At 51.8% G+C, this 16711-nt stretch overlaps 1 protein-coding gene across 4 annotated transcripts in view; it reads right to left on the bottom strand.

Annotated features, from left to right (window-relative positions):
* HDX (highly divergent homeobox) overlaps positions 1 to 16711 on the bottom strand; it is a 60063-nt gene that overhangs the window by 2476 nt on the left and 40876 nt on the right. For 3 of the 4 annotated variants that reach the window (XM_083160374.1, XM_083160377.1, XM_083160375.1), the window contains 5 exons: positions 13732 to 13878; positions 12256 to 12457; positions 10503 to 10579; positions 7409 to 7492; positions 104 to 226 (listed from right to left, as the gene is read on the bottom strand). In XM_083160374.1, the coding sequence (XP_083016500.1) occupies positions 104 to 226; positions 7409 to 7492; positions 10503 to 10579; positions 12256 to 12457; positions 13732 to 13878 (633 nt within the window). The remainder of the gene's footprint in view (positions 1 to 103; positions 227 to 7408; positions 7493 to 10502; positions 10580 to 12255; positions 12458 to 13731; positions 13879 to 16711) is intronic. The other variant, XM_083160376.1, reaches the window with a different exon arrangement.

The following is a 16711-nucleotide window of genomic DNA, read 5'->3' as shown; positions in this document are numbered from 1 at the left end:
TGATAAATCAGTCTCAGTGTGTGCAGACAGGAGTCCTCGCAGCTGTATACTGCCGCGTGTGAGTGCGTGTATCATACACGTGTCACGTGAACTGCGCATATACCTGTTGTTGGTTTCTATCATTTGATCGCACAGCGTGAATCAGGTTCCTGGTGAAAGCCTGCAGGTCACTATACTTGTGCTTGTAGTTCTCCAGCTCACTCTCTATGTACCTCAGTTCTTCATTCTGGAAAAAAACCCAGATAATATTAAATCAGATGAAGAAAGAAACGCCAACTCAGCAGAGCGCAGGCAAAGTTGTGCGCACTCCAGGCTCACAGGGCCCATGCAGTGGTCACAGCACAAGGATCTGCAGGGGGCAGAGTAACTAAGGGGGGTCGGAAATCCGGGTGCATAGGAAGAGGGATTAGAGTGATGATTCCACTATTCAGGTCACTGGTCTCCCATCCCGAGCCATCACCCATCCCCGAGCCTTCTCCCATCCCCGAGCCATCACCCATCCCCGAGCCATCACCCATCCCCGAGCCATCACCCATCCCCGAGCCTTCTCCCATCCCGAGCCATCACCCATCCCCGAGCCATCTCCCATCCCAGAGCCATCTCCCATCCCGAGCCATCACCCATCCCCGAGCCTTCTCCCATCCCCGAGCCATCTCCCATCCCCGAGCCATCACCCATCCCCGAGCCATTTCCCATCCCGAGTCATCACCCATCCCCGAGCCTTCTCCCATTCCGAGCCATCACCCAACCCCGAGCCATCACCCATCCCCGAGCCATCACCCATCCCCGAGCCTTCTCCCATCCCGAGCCATCACCCATCCCCGAGCCATCTCCCATCCCCGAGCCTTCTCCCATCCCAAACCATCACCCATCCCCGAGCCTTCTCCCATCCCGAGCCATCACCCATCCCCGAGCCTTCTCCCATCCCGAGCCATCACCCATCCCCGAGCCATCTCCCATCCCGAGCCATCACCCATCCCCGAGCCATCTCCCATCCCGAGCCATCACCCATCCCCGAGCCATCTCCCATCCCGAGCCATCACCCATCCCCGAGCCTTCTCCCATCCCGAGCCATCACCCATCCCCGAGCCATCTCCCATCCCCGAGCCATCTCTCATCCCCGAGCCATCACCCATCCCCGAGCCATCACCCATCCCCGAGCCATCACCCATCCCCGAGCCATCACCCATCCCCGAGCCATCTCCCATCCCCGAGCCATCACCCATCCCCGACCCATCTCTCATCCAGAGCCATCTCCCATCCCCGAGCCATCTCCCATCCCCGAGCCATCTCCCATCCCAGAGCCATCTCCCATCCCGAGCCATCTCCCATCCCCGAGCCATCTCCCATCCCCGAGCCATCATCCATTCCCGATCATGTTGGCACTATGACTCTGGAATGGGCAATGGCACAGGGATGGGTGATGGCTTATGTGGGCACTATGACTCAGGAATGGGCAATGGCACAGGGACGGGTGATGGCTTATGTGGGCACTATGACTCAGGAATGGGCAATGGCACAGGGACGGGTGATGGCTTATGTGGGCACTATGACTCAGGAATGGGCAATGGCACAGGGATGGGTGATGGCTTATGTGGGCACTATGACTCAGGAATGGGCAATGGCACAGGGATGGGTGATGGCTTATGTGGGCACTATGACTCAGGAATGGGCAATGGTACAGGGATGGGTGATGGCTTATGTGGGCACTATGACTCAGGAATGGGCAATGGCACAGGGATGGGTGATGGCTTATGTGGGCACTATGACTCAGGAATGGGCAATGGCATAGGGATGAGTGATGGCTTATGTGGGCACTATGACTCAGGAATGGGCAATGGCACAGGGATGGGTGATGGCTTATGTGGGCACTATGACTCAGGAATGGGCAATGGCACAGGGATGGGTGATGGCTTATGTGGGCACTATGACTCAGGAATGGGCAATGGGATGGGTGATGGCTTATGTGGGCACTATGACTCAGGAATGGCCAATGGCACAGGGATGGGTGATGGCTTATGTGGGCACTATGACTCAGGAATGGCCAATGGCACAGGGATGGGTGATGGCTTATGTGGGCACTATGACTCAGGAATGGGTAGCAAACAACTGCTCAGCATCAGAGATGCTGGAATGTGTGGAGATGCCAGCCTCGGAGCCAGCCTCACATCTGATGCTGACAGGTGACTCACTGAGCGCATCCGCTGGCATTTCACGATGAGCGCTCAGTGGCACCGCGGCATACCAGTCATTGGCAGCAGAAATCTGTTATTAGTCGTGGTTTAACAAGAAATTAAAACAGATTCTCCCCAAACTCTCATTATGCTAAAATGTCATCAGCAATCCCCTCCTGGCACCAGAAGAAGCCCTGGGCACACTGCCCCCTGCCTCTACCCATAACCTGCCCAGGTACAAATACTAGGGAAATAATGGCGTTTCTGCAGACCACGCTGAGCCACGAATCCATCGCAACCGAGCAGTCGCTTAATATACTAACAGTTCCGTATCTCTAGAGCAAGGCACAGCGAGTATTGTGCAGTGCAGGGTAAATACACATTTATACAATATTACAAGAACAATAGGAACATAAAAAAAAAAGTAAAACATCTTCTACACTGTAACAAAACACAGCTTCCTCCTGATTGTGCATCCCCCTCATCCGCCACCCCCCCCCCCCTCCCACATTATACCAGTTGTGGTTGGGAATACATTTACATTACTGTACATAAGAGCCTCCAGTCTCTTGTATACTGTACTGCCTTGTGTCGGCACTTAAAGAGACAGTACCTAATTATAAACGGAGACCGGTGACGATTACCAGTAGGCAGATAAGGCACCAACCTATGGCCCCGCACCTTTTAGGGGCCCCCGCGACAACAGATCAAATTAACATTTATTTGATCTTAAAATAATATCATAATCAGGCTTCTTACATTGTTCCTCTGTGCCGGCTAGAAGTACATGTAGCACTTTGCAAATAATGTACTGTTGCGTGGCACACAATAGTGGCACACTCTGCCACATATAATCTGTGCCACATATCTACTATGCTATTGTGAGAGACTTATCCCACTGTATAATAAGATTGACTGGAGAGAGAAAAGGGATAATGGTGAAGAGAAGTGACTCAATGGCACCTCTACATCAAACACTGCATTCCTGGCACACAGAAATCCTATACAACCCTATTCCAGGTACATTATATCCATCCTTTCATATGTAGATCAGACACATTTAAAGAGAAAACTAAATACAACCCGGGTCCCTTTAATGAACAGAATCCCCCTTATCACATGACCCTTTTGAAAAGTGATACAGACACAACTGTCTTACAGGTACGTCCAAACTATGGCCCTCCAGCTGCAATGAAACTACACATCCCAGCATGCCTTGCCAAACTTTTAGCATTCCCTAATAGCAAAACTGTGGCAAAGCATGATGGGACTTGTAGTTTCACAACAGCTGGAGGGCCACAGTTTGGACATGCCTAGGACAAGAGAAGGTCAATTATATTTCTCCAAGTCTCTATAATCCCTGTGCCTGCGCCGCACAGCATCCTGGTACAGTATGTTAGGGAGTATGGTTAAAACTCTTTGTTTGCTACGCTTTGGAGAAAGATAAAGTAAAAGTCATTTTATTTCTTTATTTCTAGTCAAGTACAAAAACCCCACATGCATTTTCTATAGAGGAAGATGAACAATAGGGTTGGGCTGGTAATCGTGGTTACTGTGCATTAATTCCCATTCAGTTACACACAGTGACAGCAGATGGCGCTACTGTCACTGGTGCTATAACTCTGTGGAGCCCAGCTGCAGGGTTACACATGTGGCGGAGAGCGCGGGATAATGCTGGTCAGCAGTCACGCAGCAGCTGCATAATCTCACACTACTAGCAGAGTATCAGCGATATATATATTTATGTCCTTCTATTTATAACGCCGTTCTGTCATACAGGGGAATACAAGGATGTGACATCATACAAAGCAGCACATTATTCATAAACACCAAACAACGTCTCCGTAGCCCAGAAACTGGGAGTAACAGCCGGCAGCTCCCATGTATGTACGCCTGTAATACAATATGGCAGCCACCAGGTCTGCTCGGAGTATAACCCTGGGGGCATTTATATTTCCAACATTAGCGGACCCCCTTCCATATACCCCAGCACATCCCGTCTCACTGAGTTAGATGGTTAGAGACCATCGATTGATGTGGTCCTTGCCCACAAGGCTGATAATGGATGTTTTTACAAAACATCAATTCGCAGCTGTGCGGGCAAATTCGGCGAGCGATGGGGGGGGGGGGGGGGTAATATTGCGGATGGGCTTAAAATCAGACATATATAGATGGGCTGCACCACATGAATGATCCCCACCACACACAGCGCACCAGGCATCCAGCACTCAGCATCCTGTGTAACACAGATGCCGGCAGATCCTCTCCTCCTGGGTTGCTAGGAGATGAATCCCTGAGTGACAGCGACCACTGGACCAGTCCAGATGTCTGCCAGCAGGGGCTATGATCAGAGCGACTGTACATACGCGGGGACTTGCGGAATGACACCAGAGGAGGACGCTCTGTGCAGTGTCTGAGCCGCAGGGTTGCCGAATGCTTCCTTTATAATTAACATTGTTCTATCTCTGTGGGATCCTCCTGAACATGGAAACGCTGGGAGCATTGCAGATCACTGCCCTGCGTCTGGCCGGGAAGCTTACACGTTCCACAGCTGCCAACTACTGTATATAGATGCAAAGGAAGCAGATGTCCTGTCTACCCGAAATCATAAAAGGTTAATACTGCTCCTCTATCTCTATCGTCCAGCAGGAGACCACCCGCCGGTATCAGTGTTCTGTACTGTTCATCCCCACAGCCAAGCGTCTCACATGCACACAGCAGCAGTGCCCGTCCAGCAGGAGACCACCCGCCGGTGTCAGTGTTCTGTGCTGGTCATCCCCACAGCCCAGCATCTCACACACAGACAGCAGCTGGTCATCCCCACAGCCCAGCGTCTCACATGCAGACCGCAGCAGTGCACGTCCAGCAGGAGACCACCCGCAGGCATCAGTGTTCTGTGCTGGTCATCCCCACAGCCCAGCGTCTCACATGCAGACTGCAGCAGTGCACGTCCAGCAGGAGACCACCCGCCGGTATCAGTGTTCTGTGCTGGTCATCCCCACAGCCCAGTGTCTCACACACAGACAGCAGCAGTGCATGTCCAGCAGGAGACCACCCGCCGGTGTCAGTGTTCTGTGCTGGTCATCCCCACAGCCCAGTGTCTCACCCACAGTCAGCAGCAGTGCCCGTCCAGCAGGAGACCACCCGCCGGTATCAGTGTTCTGTGCTGGTCATCCCTACAGCCCAGCGTCTCACATGCAGACAGCAGCAGTGCACGTCCAGCAGGAGACCACCCGCCGGTGTCAGTGTTCTGTGCTGGTCATCCCCACAGCCCAGCATCTCACACACAGACAGCAGCTAGTCATCCCCACAGCCCAGCGTCTCACATGCAGACCGCAGCAGTGCACGTCCAGCAGGAGACCACCCGCAGGTATCAGCGTTCTGTGCTGGTCATCCCCATAGCCCAGCGTCTCACAGACAGCAGCAGTGCACGTCCAGCAGGAGACCACCCGCCGGTATCAGTGTTCTGTGCTGGTCATCCCCACAGCCCAGCGTCTCACATGCAGACAGCAGCAGTGCACGTCCAGCAGGAGACCACCCGCAGGTATCAGTGTTCTGTACTGGTTATCCCCACAGCCCAGCATCTCACACACAGACAGCAGCAGTGCATGTCCAGCAGGAGATCACCCGCAGGTATCAGTGTTCTGTGCTGGTCATCCCACAGCCCAGCATCTCACACGCAGACAACAGCAGTGCACGTCCAGCAGGAGACCACCCGCCGGTATCAGCGTTCTGTGCTGGTCATCCCCACAGCCCAGCGTCTCACATGCAGACAGCAGCAGTGCACGTCCAGCAGGAGATCACCCGCAGGTATCAGTGTTCTGTACTGGTTATCCCCACAGCCCAGCATCTCACACACAGACCGCAGCAGTGCACGTCCAGCAGGAGATCACCCGCAGGTATCAGTGTTCTGTGCTGGTCATCCCCACAGCCCAGCGTCTCACACGCAGACAACAGCAGTGCACGTCCAGCAGGAGACCACCCGCCGGTATCAGCGTTCTGTGCTGGTCATCCCCACAGCCCAGCGTCTCACATGCAGACAGCAGCATTGCACGTCCAGCAGGAGATCACCCGCAGGTATCAGTGTTCTGTACTGGTTATCCCCACAGCCCAGCGTCTCACACACAGACCGCAGCAGTGCACGTCCAGCAGGAGATCCCCCGCAGGTATCAGTGTTCTGTGCTGGTCATCCCCACAGCCCAGCGTCTCACACGCAGACAACAGCAGTGCACGTCCAGCAGGAGACCACCCGCCGGTATCAGCGTTCTGTGCTGGTCATCCCCACAGCCCAGCGTCTCACATGCAGACAGCAGCATTGCACGTCCAGCAGGAGACCACCTGCAGGTATCAGTGTTCTGTGCTGGTCATCCCCACAGCCCAGCGTCTCACACACAGACAGCAGCAGTGCACGTCCAGCAGGAGACCACCCGCTGGTATCAGTGTTCTGTGCTGGTCATCCCCACAGCCCAGCGTCTCACACACAGACCACAGCAGTGCACGTCCAGCAGGAGACCACCCGCCGGTATCAGTGTTCTGTGCTGGTCATCCCCACAGCCCAGCGTCTCACACACAGACCACAGCAGTGCACGTCCAGCAGGAGACCACCCGCCGGTATCAGTGTTCTGTGCTGGTTATCCCCACAGCCCAGCGTCTCACACAGACCGCAGCAGTGCACGTCCAGCAGGAGACCACCCGCAGGTTTCAGTGTTCTGGACTGGTCATCCCCACAGCCCAGCGTCTCACACGCAGACAGTAGCAGTGCACGTCCAGCAGGAGACCACCCGCCGGTATCAGTGTTCTGTGCTGGTTATCCAGTGACTGTGTATAGGGAGGGGGAGCATAGGGGCAGGAAGTCAATGAACTAAATAACAATTAGGATAGAAAGAACATTTATACTGTATTTAATATATATAACATATATATTTTGTTTAACCTTTCATGTACCATGTAGATGTATCACAGGTCCTCTCTTATGCTGTGTAACGTAATTCCCAGACACCCCATAAAGATCTATGGGGCAGATTTAGTAATGGGGCAGATAGTAAGTCTGGTGAGGAGTGGAAGGTGATAATGCACCTGCCAATCAACTCCTAACTGTCATTTTTCAAACACAGCTGATTGGCTAGTGTGTTATCACCTTCTTCGCCAGGCTTAGTACATCTGCCCCTATGATTGTTCCCAGTAAATACACTGTAGCAGTGATAGATACACCTGTACAGGAGACATCGCCGTACCTTGTAATCCAGGAGTGAGCGCATCTGCTCCGCGTCAAACTTGCCGACTGTATCCGTCACCTCTTCCTCGGGGGACTCGACTTTCTAGAAGACAGAAGTGGAGTCTGTAACCTGTGTCGCAGTGATGCCGCTATCTGCGTACACCCTGAGGACCAGCCATAGGGCGGCAAGTTACCTCTCACTGTGGGGCAGGGGAATCAGGCTTCACAATAGGGTGACCAACTCATCCCTTTAATCACATATTAAATACACAGGTTCTGTGGCTGGCTTTCACCTGGTTTTAAACTGCCACAGAACCTGTGTAATTAATATCCCAGATTAAAGGGATGAGTTGGTCACCCTACTTCACAAAGTGATCACACCAGCCCCTAACTACCATTATATACCCATCCTGTGGCATGGCTGTTAGGAGCTGGTTGTTTATCACTCTCCATTTTATCACTTTTTGGAGCGTGATACATTTGGCCCTGAGTGAGAGAACCAATAGGAGAACTCCTCTTCCCACTGCGTTGGCCCCTCCCACTCCAAGGACCCCGTGCATAAAACCTAGGCCACTAATAGTCCTACAAGCAAAATGCCGACCACGGCAATGGTCCACACATGAAAAGGTCGACATGAATATTTTTGCTTTTTATTTTTCCATTTTTGGATAATTTTCATACTGGACACACAAAGGGAACGTGCGAGACAAAGCGGTGGCACCTGTCTGAGGCATGGCGAGCGAAGCCGGGCACTAAACTAGGGCCCATCTCATACATACTGACACCAAATGTATTGACCTTTGCCCTGTTGACCGTTGCTTGTGTCGACCGTGTGTCAACCATTTGGTGTTGACCCTTTATGCCGCCTGGATAATGTGCACAGTGACCACTGACCTACACACCTCTGCATTCCTGCATTGCGTCAGATGTCGGTACCCTACCATGTGACATTCGCTGTCCGCAGCTGCACTCGTCACATATGGACGGACACGCAAGTCGCTGCTTTTGTCTGTCACATATTGCTCCTATTAATCACGTATTGCACTTACCTCTCCCTGGGGCAGATGTATTAATCCTGGTGAAGAGATACAGTGGAAGATGGTAACGCACCAGCCAATCAGCTGTGTTTGAAAAATGACAGTTAGGAGTTGATTGGCTGCTGTGTTATCCCTTCCACTGTATCTCTTTGCCAGGCTTAGTACATCTGCCCCCCTATGAGAAGGGGACAGCTGACACGGAATGCACATAAAATGAAATGGCCGTGATGTTCTGGTACTCCTCCCCAGGGCATGCTGAGAGGATGAGAAGAGAAGCTGCATCTGATTCGCTGAATGTGTCCAAGATGCAGCCAATTAGAATAACCGCTGCAGCCAGATAGCGTTATTGTGTTTGCATAGGGGGTGACCACTGATGACTATTAGCGCACACCATTGGCAGTTCCGTTGAGGGGGAGGGGCTGTGGCAGAGTCCAAAATTCAAAAAGGGAGCCACATCCACTGCCACCAACTGCCATTCCAAACTGACACACTGCCAGTGGGTGCGGCTCTCCTATTTGAATTTTGAGTACTTGTTTCCTAGCACGGCACCCATCGCATACCATACTTAGTGGTGTGCGGTGCGATATTCCTGTTAAATTAACAGGAGTGCTTGTACAATGAAATATCGCCCCCCCCCCCCCCCCCATTGTCAACGCCACCCCACTATCAACGTCAACCCGAAGCGTGGCGAGCGCAGCGAGCCCGCGAGGGGGGGGGGGGGGGGGGCGGCGGTACGCATCCTCCGACCTTTTCATACCCCCACTATTCACGTCAGCTTGGAGTTGACTTTAGATATCGTGGCGAGCGCAGCGAGCCCCGCAAGGGGACGCAGAAACATGTGAAGTAATGCGTGTCCCCTTGCTGCGCTCGCCACACTATCTGAAATCAACTCCACGCTGACGTGGATAGTGGGGGTATGAAAAGGTCGGAGGACGCATTCCACTGCGCTCGCCACACTTCGGGTTGGCGTTGATAGTGGGGGTGGCTTTGACAATGGGGGTGCATTTCACATCAGGGTGCTTGTACAATTAAAAATCGAATCGCATCACATGCCGCTATATTGCATGCAATGCGATTTTATACGATCAAAATTGGGGGCGCCGTGCTAGGAAACAAGTACAGAATTTTGGACTGTGCTGCTGCAACCCCCCCCCTGAAGCCGTCATTGGTGCGCACCTTAGAAATTGTAATATTTCTATTTCAGTTGATGTTGTCTTTTGCATTGTGCAGGCTTGTGCGGGTCCCAACTGCCACTTCCTGCACGTGTCTGTGTAGTGTGTTATCGCCTCCTGTTGTGTTGCCAGTAGATTTTCTGTTTGGGTCCAGCTCGGAGTGTTTTCCTGTGTGTACCACAAGGTGACATTGTCTCTCTCTGCACATCGGAGCTTGTTCTCCTGGTGACTGCTCTATGTGCTAAGTGACATGTTTATACCTATGTAAATCAGTAGTGTATTAGCCCAGACGTATTGTGGTGTACATCTGTCCTGTGTCTCCGGGAACAAACAGCAGCTATAGATATTAATCACCAAGGGACGCTCAGTCCCATTAGATAACCAATTTGGTTCCTTTATAAAAAATAAAAGCTGAATCTAAAAGGTTCCACGCAGCCGATGTCGTCTTCTCTATAGTGGTAAATCCAGTGGTGGGTGAAGGGTGCGAGTTTCTGTTGCTGCAGCATTGAAACAAATGCAAAGTCTCCTTGTGTCCCTTGTGGCCTGCTCTTTCCCCCCAATTTCCTCACACAATTCTGTATGCAGACCATTGGGCTGAGGACAGAATTGTGGCGGCAGAGAAGCTGCACTAACTTGTGTCCCGGGAACTGGATTCTCCCCTTACAGTCATTAATTAATCGCTTCTGACAACAGACAACAAAACTGATCTCATTGTCCCCTGTGTGCGTCCTGCAGGGTCTGACGGGCCTTTCTTCTGAGGGGCCTGGAGTTGTCTCACCAATTTCTGGAAGAGCTGGGACTCCGGGAAGAGAAGATCGCAGGTAAGTCTGTGTTTCAGCTGCAGGAGATGGTTCCTATTTGGGACGTACTGTGTATACATTATGGTGTCTGGCGATGCACTTACCACGCTATGTAGCCGCACCGCGTCCAGGCTGTCTTCTTTTACCGTCACGTCTTCGGTCACCTGAGTCATTTCATCTGCTGGAAGCCAAGAACAGGACCTGGTTTTACTTTGCTGGGAATAATTTAGGTTGTGCTGGTTATTAAGCATGAATTGTACATAGACCCCTGCTCTGTGCCGCGTCAATGGCAAGTGCCCTCGGTCAAATACATCGGAGAGATCAGATGAACACACTCACAGATACCCCTGACACACACATACACACCTGCAGCAACACGACTCATACAGAAAGCGAGAATCCGCCCAGTGACCTGGCACGTTCCCCCTCCTCCGGGGATGCATGCCAGCTAATGACTCCTTTGGCTTCGCACCTCACCTTTTGTGCGTGTGGTTCTCTAAGTTCTCCTAGTAAATGATTCCTCGCCATTATCTTCCCTGTGTATACTAATGCATGAACCGCTTTGGCCCAATTCCCGGAAGGCGCCTTTCCTGCAGCAATTACTACAGTACTGTGGTTTTTAGACGCAAACAAAAGATATTGTTGCTGCCGTTTAAGGGCCCGATACCAGCAGGGGGCAGAGTATGGGCAGTGCGTTATTCACGGTAAGCCGCACTGGGTGGTGCTGCAGATCCCGTAGCCGCACCAATACAAAGGAGGACATACTGTATACTGCAGGGGTTCTCAAACTCGGTCCTCCCTCAGGACCCCACACAGTTCATGTTTTTCGGGTCACCCAGCGGGTGGCCGGTGGCATATGCTGGGCAATGTAGGTCTCTCCCGGGGTCAAGCCCTGTCTTATGCTGGTCTGGGTGATGTTGCACCTGTAAGGTAACGCTCGGTGGTTCGCATTGTTGTCTCACGGCACTTGGGTTAATGGTTCAATTGAGCAGGGTTATGTGTGGATTGGAGGAATGTACTAAGTATTGGAGAGAGGTAAAGGAGAAAAAAAACACCAGCTTATCGGCTGCCATGTTACAAGCTGTGTTCGGAAAAAATGACCATTAGGAGCTGATTGGCTGGTACTTTATCTCTCCCCAAAATCTCACTGATTGTAACAGCCGTCTGCCTGGTTTCTAGTTACGCCACTGGTGACATTATCCTCTTTCTTATTAGACCGTTTTCCCAAACTCCACCATTACAGTCCAGATTATAAGGATTTCCATGTTTCAGCACAGATGACCGGCTATCCTTAATAGCTGGCCTGTAATGGCCGACTTCAGGAAACTCTGCTCTAAGTGACGTTTTAATGTTTTGATTTATTTCTATGGTAAATAGTCCATTTTGGGCTGGCGCCGACATTCACTTATATCCCACTTACCTGGGAACACTGTGTTACTATGAGACCCTGTGCTTGCGGTAGGGTACACGTGTCAGTAAAAGGTCAGTAAATCCTACATTCCGCCGAGCAGGGATTTGTCTTGTGTTTCTCCCTCAGTATAACTGTAACGTAACATTATTTCTTATGACGAATAGTGAAAAAATAGCCTTTTCTTATTTTTTGGACTCCTGTAACACAGTCTGGCACAGAAAGCTTCTCCTCCTCTGCTGTGCTGCCCACCAAAACGAGTGGGTACCAGTGGTGACGGAACATTCACGCTACTGTGTCTATTCTCTCCCAGCAAACCACAGCGGCTTCCAGCAATGGGTCACAGCGGCCCCAGCTCCACTCGTCACCTAAAACCAACGTCTTCCGTGGTCTGCGCTAATACCCGGGCAACCTGCTGCGTCCTCGTTATGCCGGATCCCTGCCCTTACCTTGGGAACTGTCTTCAGAGAGACATATTGACACTTCGTCGTGTCGGTCGCCGTCTTCCATCACCCCGGCTACGGGGTCTTCAGAGGGGGTCAAAGACGAGGAGAATTCTGTGTGTGCCGGGAAGGTGGCGGGTCCCCCCCGAGGAGGCGGCACTTCTATCCCCATTAGCCGGTACTTTCTCCTTCGGTTTCCTATCCACGTCTGTAACAAGAACACAAGAACTTTGATGGAGCAGAACTGAGGAGATAATACCTGGGGCTTGGTGCAACCTTATGTAGTCCGTGTGTAGGCAGCAGGTGGTCATATGTGGGTCACGCTAGCACAGGTGATTACCTGGTGGCTTCACTCTACATGTAAGCAGTAACTGCTGCCCCCGGCTGAGCGTGTGGAGTATATATTCCATTATTAATGCAGATCACGGTCATACAGTAGCTGATATGTGCCGGAGAATAGTGTGCCTATATAGCTAATGTCAGTCACTGGTGTGTCGGCACTGTCCTCCTGCCGACACAAACCTCCCTGATGTGATTTGTGTGCAGAGTGTTGGGGCAGGAGGCGGTTCTGCAGCTCTCGGGCCCAGTCCGGCCCCCACCTGAGGCCTGGCTCTACATTTAGCTGCACAGACAGAATGAGTTATTAGTGTGCGCAGGCCTATCTATTATACAGGAGCTGGAAATCTATTTCTGGCGTCTCATCCAGCCGCGCACAAGGCACCAGTCTCATGCAATTTTAAAGGGATTCAGTGACGGAGGAATTTGTGTCTCGTGCTGCTGTTCTGCAGCTGTCCGCGCTTGTACTGCGGCCCTGCCAGCAGCCCCATCACGCTAACACAATTACCCCGCCGACTGCAATCTCCTGCGGGTATAACCATGTCACCGGGAGAACTCGGCCTGCAATATAGAGGGAGGGGAACAGGACGGGGAATACAGGGGCAGATGTAATAGACCTCGTAGAGAGACCGTATAAATGACTGGCTCCTAACTGTCATGTTGCATGTCGGTTAGGAGCGAATTGGCTGGTACTTTATCTCCGCCCCTTTGGGGTCTACGTAATTAGCCTAGGAGACTGACAAAGGCCTTTAGGTAATTGGCCGCAGGGTTTGATTCTTAATATTTAGCCCGTAGATTTCAATAATATATAATGGCAGAGCCAGGCCTGGGAGACGGCATCAGGGGTGGCTGGCGGACAGTGTCAAGGTCGACACCGAAAAAGATTGACATGCAGGTCTAAATTGCCAAAAGATTACCATGAGATTTTTTTGGTATTTTATCTTTTTTTTTGGACTTTTTCATACTACTGCAGATCTGGGTGGTCCTATCGTACTCCCAATTACCACGCCCTCCGCGGCACGTAACCGCAATAATAACCAGCAGCAGATAAAAGGGGAGGTAATACCCGCTGAATGGTTATAGATGGATGTCGGCAGATGTCGGCCAGCCCCGTCCCACCTGCCGGTCCCTGGCCACTGTACTCACCCTCACTATTTCACAGTCCACGTTCAGCTCTGAGGCCACGGCCTCGATCTTCTCCCGGCACACGGAGCCCAGGCTGGTCATCCCATTGTCCCAGTACTTCTTCAGCGTGGCCAGGTCGCGGTCACTGAACTGCGTGCGGTCCTGGAGCTGGGGGACAACAGATATCACATAGGAGGGTTATACGGGTCACCGTGGGGTAAGGTCCCAATAGCGCGGACAGGACAGACTGCTGTGCCGCCTACGCTGGGTAACTGCAATGCCCGTGGTGGCCGAAGTGCCGGATCCAGACCTGGTGGCAAGGCTGCAATGTTTGTAGATGGACAAAACCATACTGCACTGCAGGGAGGCAGATGTAACATGTGCAGAGAGATTCAATTTGGGTGGGGGTGTTCAAACTGAAATCTAAACTGCAGTGTAAAAATAAAGCAGCCAGTAGTTACCCTGCACAGAAACCAAAGAACTCACCCAAATGTAACCCTCTGCATCTGTTACATCTGCCCCCTGCAGTGCAGCATGAGAAAGATTTTGCTTTTGAGATCAACCCTGAATCAGGCCCGAAGGCTGCTGCTAATTATGGATGCGCTGCTAATTACTCTCCAGGTGTCATGACTGAAGCTGCAGGATACTGATGGTCCATTGTCTGTAGTCTTCTCCCCTATTGTCACTGACCGGTCTGTTCCCTATTGCGGAGTCTACATCTAGGTACAGACATGTCCTGCCTGACAGCAGTGGGTTTGGCATCTCTCTCTCTCTCTTCTCTCTCTCTTCTTTCTCTCTCTTCTCTCTCTCTCTTTCTTTGCAGAACTACAAGTTCCAGCATGATAGCTCCTAGGGTTACCACCTAGTCCCTTTAATTCCGGACACATATTAATTACACAGGTTCTGTGGCTGGCTGACTGCAAGACTCCACTTCACCTGATTTTAAACTGCCACAGAACCTGTGTAATTAACATGTGTCCGGAATTAAAGGGACTAGGTGGTAACCCTAATAGCACCTCATGTATATTGGGTGTGCATTCTAAGATTTCCCCCACCCATAACCTAAAATTGTGTACACCTGAAGGTTGGGACTCCTTCAACTTAGAGTAGCACCCCGCCCACCTGATCTGAACATTAGTTCACCAGTTTGGTCCCTGGTAGCCACAGACTGCAAACTGGAGGCACAATGAAGGTAAGACCTAAAAATTGACACTTATTGCTAGTCTTGGAGATGGATTTGGGGCGCGTCTCCCCTCGGGTTGGTGTAACCGAGTTGCTTTTGGGGTGGCACACCCTAACATTTATTTAGCACTATTTAATTTTCACTAATATTATACTTTCTCCAGCACTACACATTTTAACCTCTAGCTTCTGCTACTTTCTAATTAACACACTTCTAGCTTACTTTTTTCACTTGTGTGCTGCCCTGCGGTGACTTGCTTATGCTGGCCTTTTTGGGGTTCCGCGCCCCAGATCCAAACTTAGTATTAGGGACCCACCAGAAATGAGGCCACCGTGAAGCTGGTTGGTGGGCAAATATTTCTTGGCCAATTGATATACCAAGAGCCTCTATTATTGATTAATAATATGGAGTGTGCATCTGCACCACGTGTTTTTCTTTGCAGAACTACAAGTCCCAGCATGATAGCACCTCATGTATATTGGGTGTGCATTCTAAGACCCCCCCCCCCCCCCATGGATCCACCCAACTCCTTGACGTGACCGGACTGGATTATGTGGGGTGGTAAAACGGTGACTGCGGGCACCCGAATGCAGCAGCACTTCACTTGCTCAGTTAGGCTCCATCTAGTGGCCGCCGGTGCACACAACACTTGAATCCCCCCATAGAGGTGAGGAGCATTGTTAATCTTTTATTACATAAGATTCTTCCGACATTACAGATCTATAGATCTCCCTGTGTTCCCTGTGTGCTATTATTGTGTATACGGCTATGATTGTGTATACAGCGGATATGATTATTATATCTTCTGGCACTTGCCAGGCTGGACTCAGGCAGGTTACGGTACAGGGGTTGACACCAGCTTTAGGTTGCCATGGAAATGGTTTACACTCAAAAGGTTGACGCACGTTTTTCACGTTTTTGTGTGTCTGTGTTGACATGGCCTCCATACAGTGATACCGCGGCCCCACGCACAGCGCGCTGCGCCCATTATTTGCTACCTCTATGCCCCCCCCCCCCATTACGTAGTAATGTATCAACCAACTCGGTCATAAGAAGGAAAACTGATGAAAAACTTGTCAACCTTTTGAGTGTCGACCATGTCAACCTTAAGCTTGTGTTGACCCTCTGTCATTGTTGACCAAAGCTACGCCGACCATTGTTGGGTATCGACCAATAGTGGTCAACCTAGTGACTGTTGACATAGACATTGTCGACCCAGGGACCGGATACCACTCAGGCAAATGCGGAACCCGGTACCGGCTGACCCAAGACATCAAGCCCTGTCAGTGGGTACCTGAGTGGTCCCATGTGTGCCCCCCCCCCCCCCCCCCGCAGCATTATGTACGAGCCGTGGTCCCATGTGTGCCCCCCCCGCAGCATTCTGTACGAGCCGTGGTCCCAGGTGTGCCCCTCCCCCTCCGCAGCATTATGTATGGTCCCATGTGTGCCCCCCCCCCGGCAGCATTATGTACGAGCCGTGGTCCCATGTGTGCCCCCCCCCCGCAGCATTCTGTACGAGCCGTGGTCCCAGGTGTGCCCCTCCCCCTCTGCAGCATTATGTATGGTCCCATGTGTGTGTGTCCCCTCCCCCCCGCAGCATTATGTATGGTCCCATGTGTGTGTGTGTGTGTGTGTGTCCCCTCCCACAGCATTATGTATGGTCCCGTGTGTGTGTGTGTCCCCTCCCCCCCCCCCCCCCGCAGCATTCTGTATGAGCCGTGTTCCCATGTGTGCCCCTCCGCAGCATTATGTATGGTCCCGTGTGTGTGGTGTCCCCTCCCCCCCCCCCCGCAGCATTCTGTATGAGCCGTGTTCCCA

This window comes from Crinia signifera, chromosome 9 (assembly GCF_055691185.1).
Source record: "Crinia signifera chromosome 9, ASM5569118v1, whole genome shotgun sequence".
In the NCBI taxonomy this organism is placed as follows: domain Eukaryota; kingdom Metazoa; phylum Chordata; class Amphibia; order Anura; family Myobatrachidae; genus Crinia; species Crinia signifera.
This window is presented reverse-complemented; position numbering and strand designations above follow the sequence as displayed.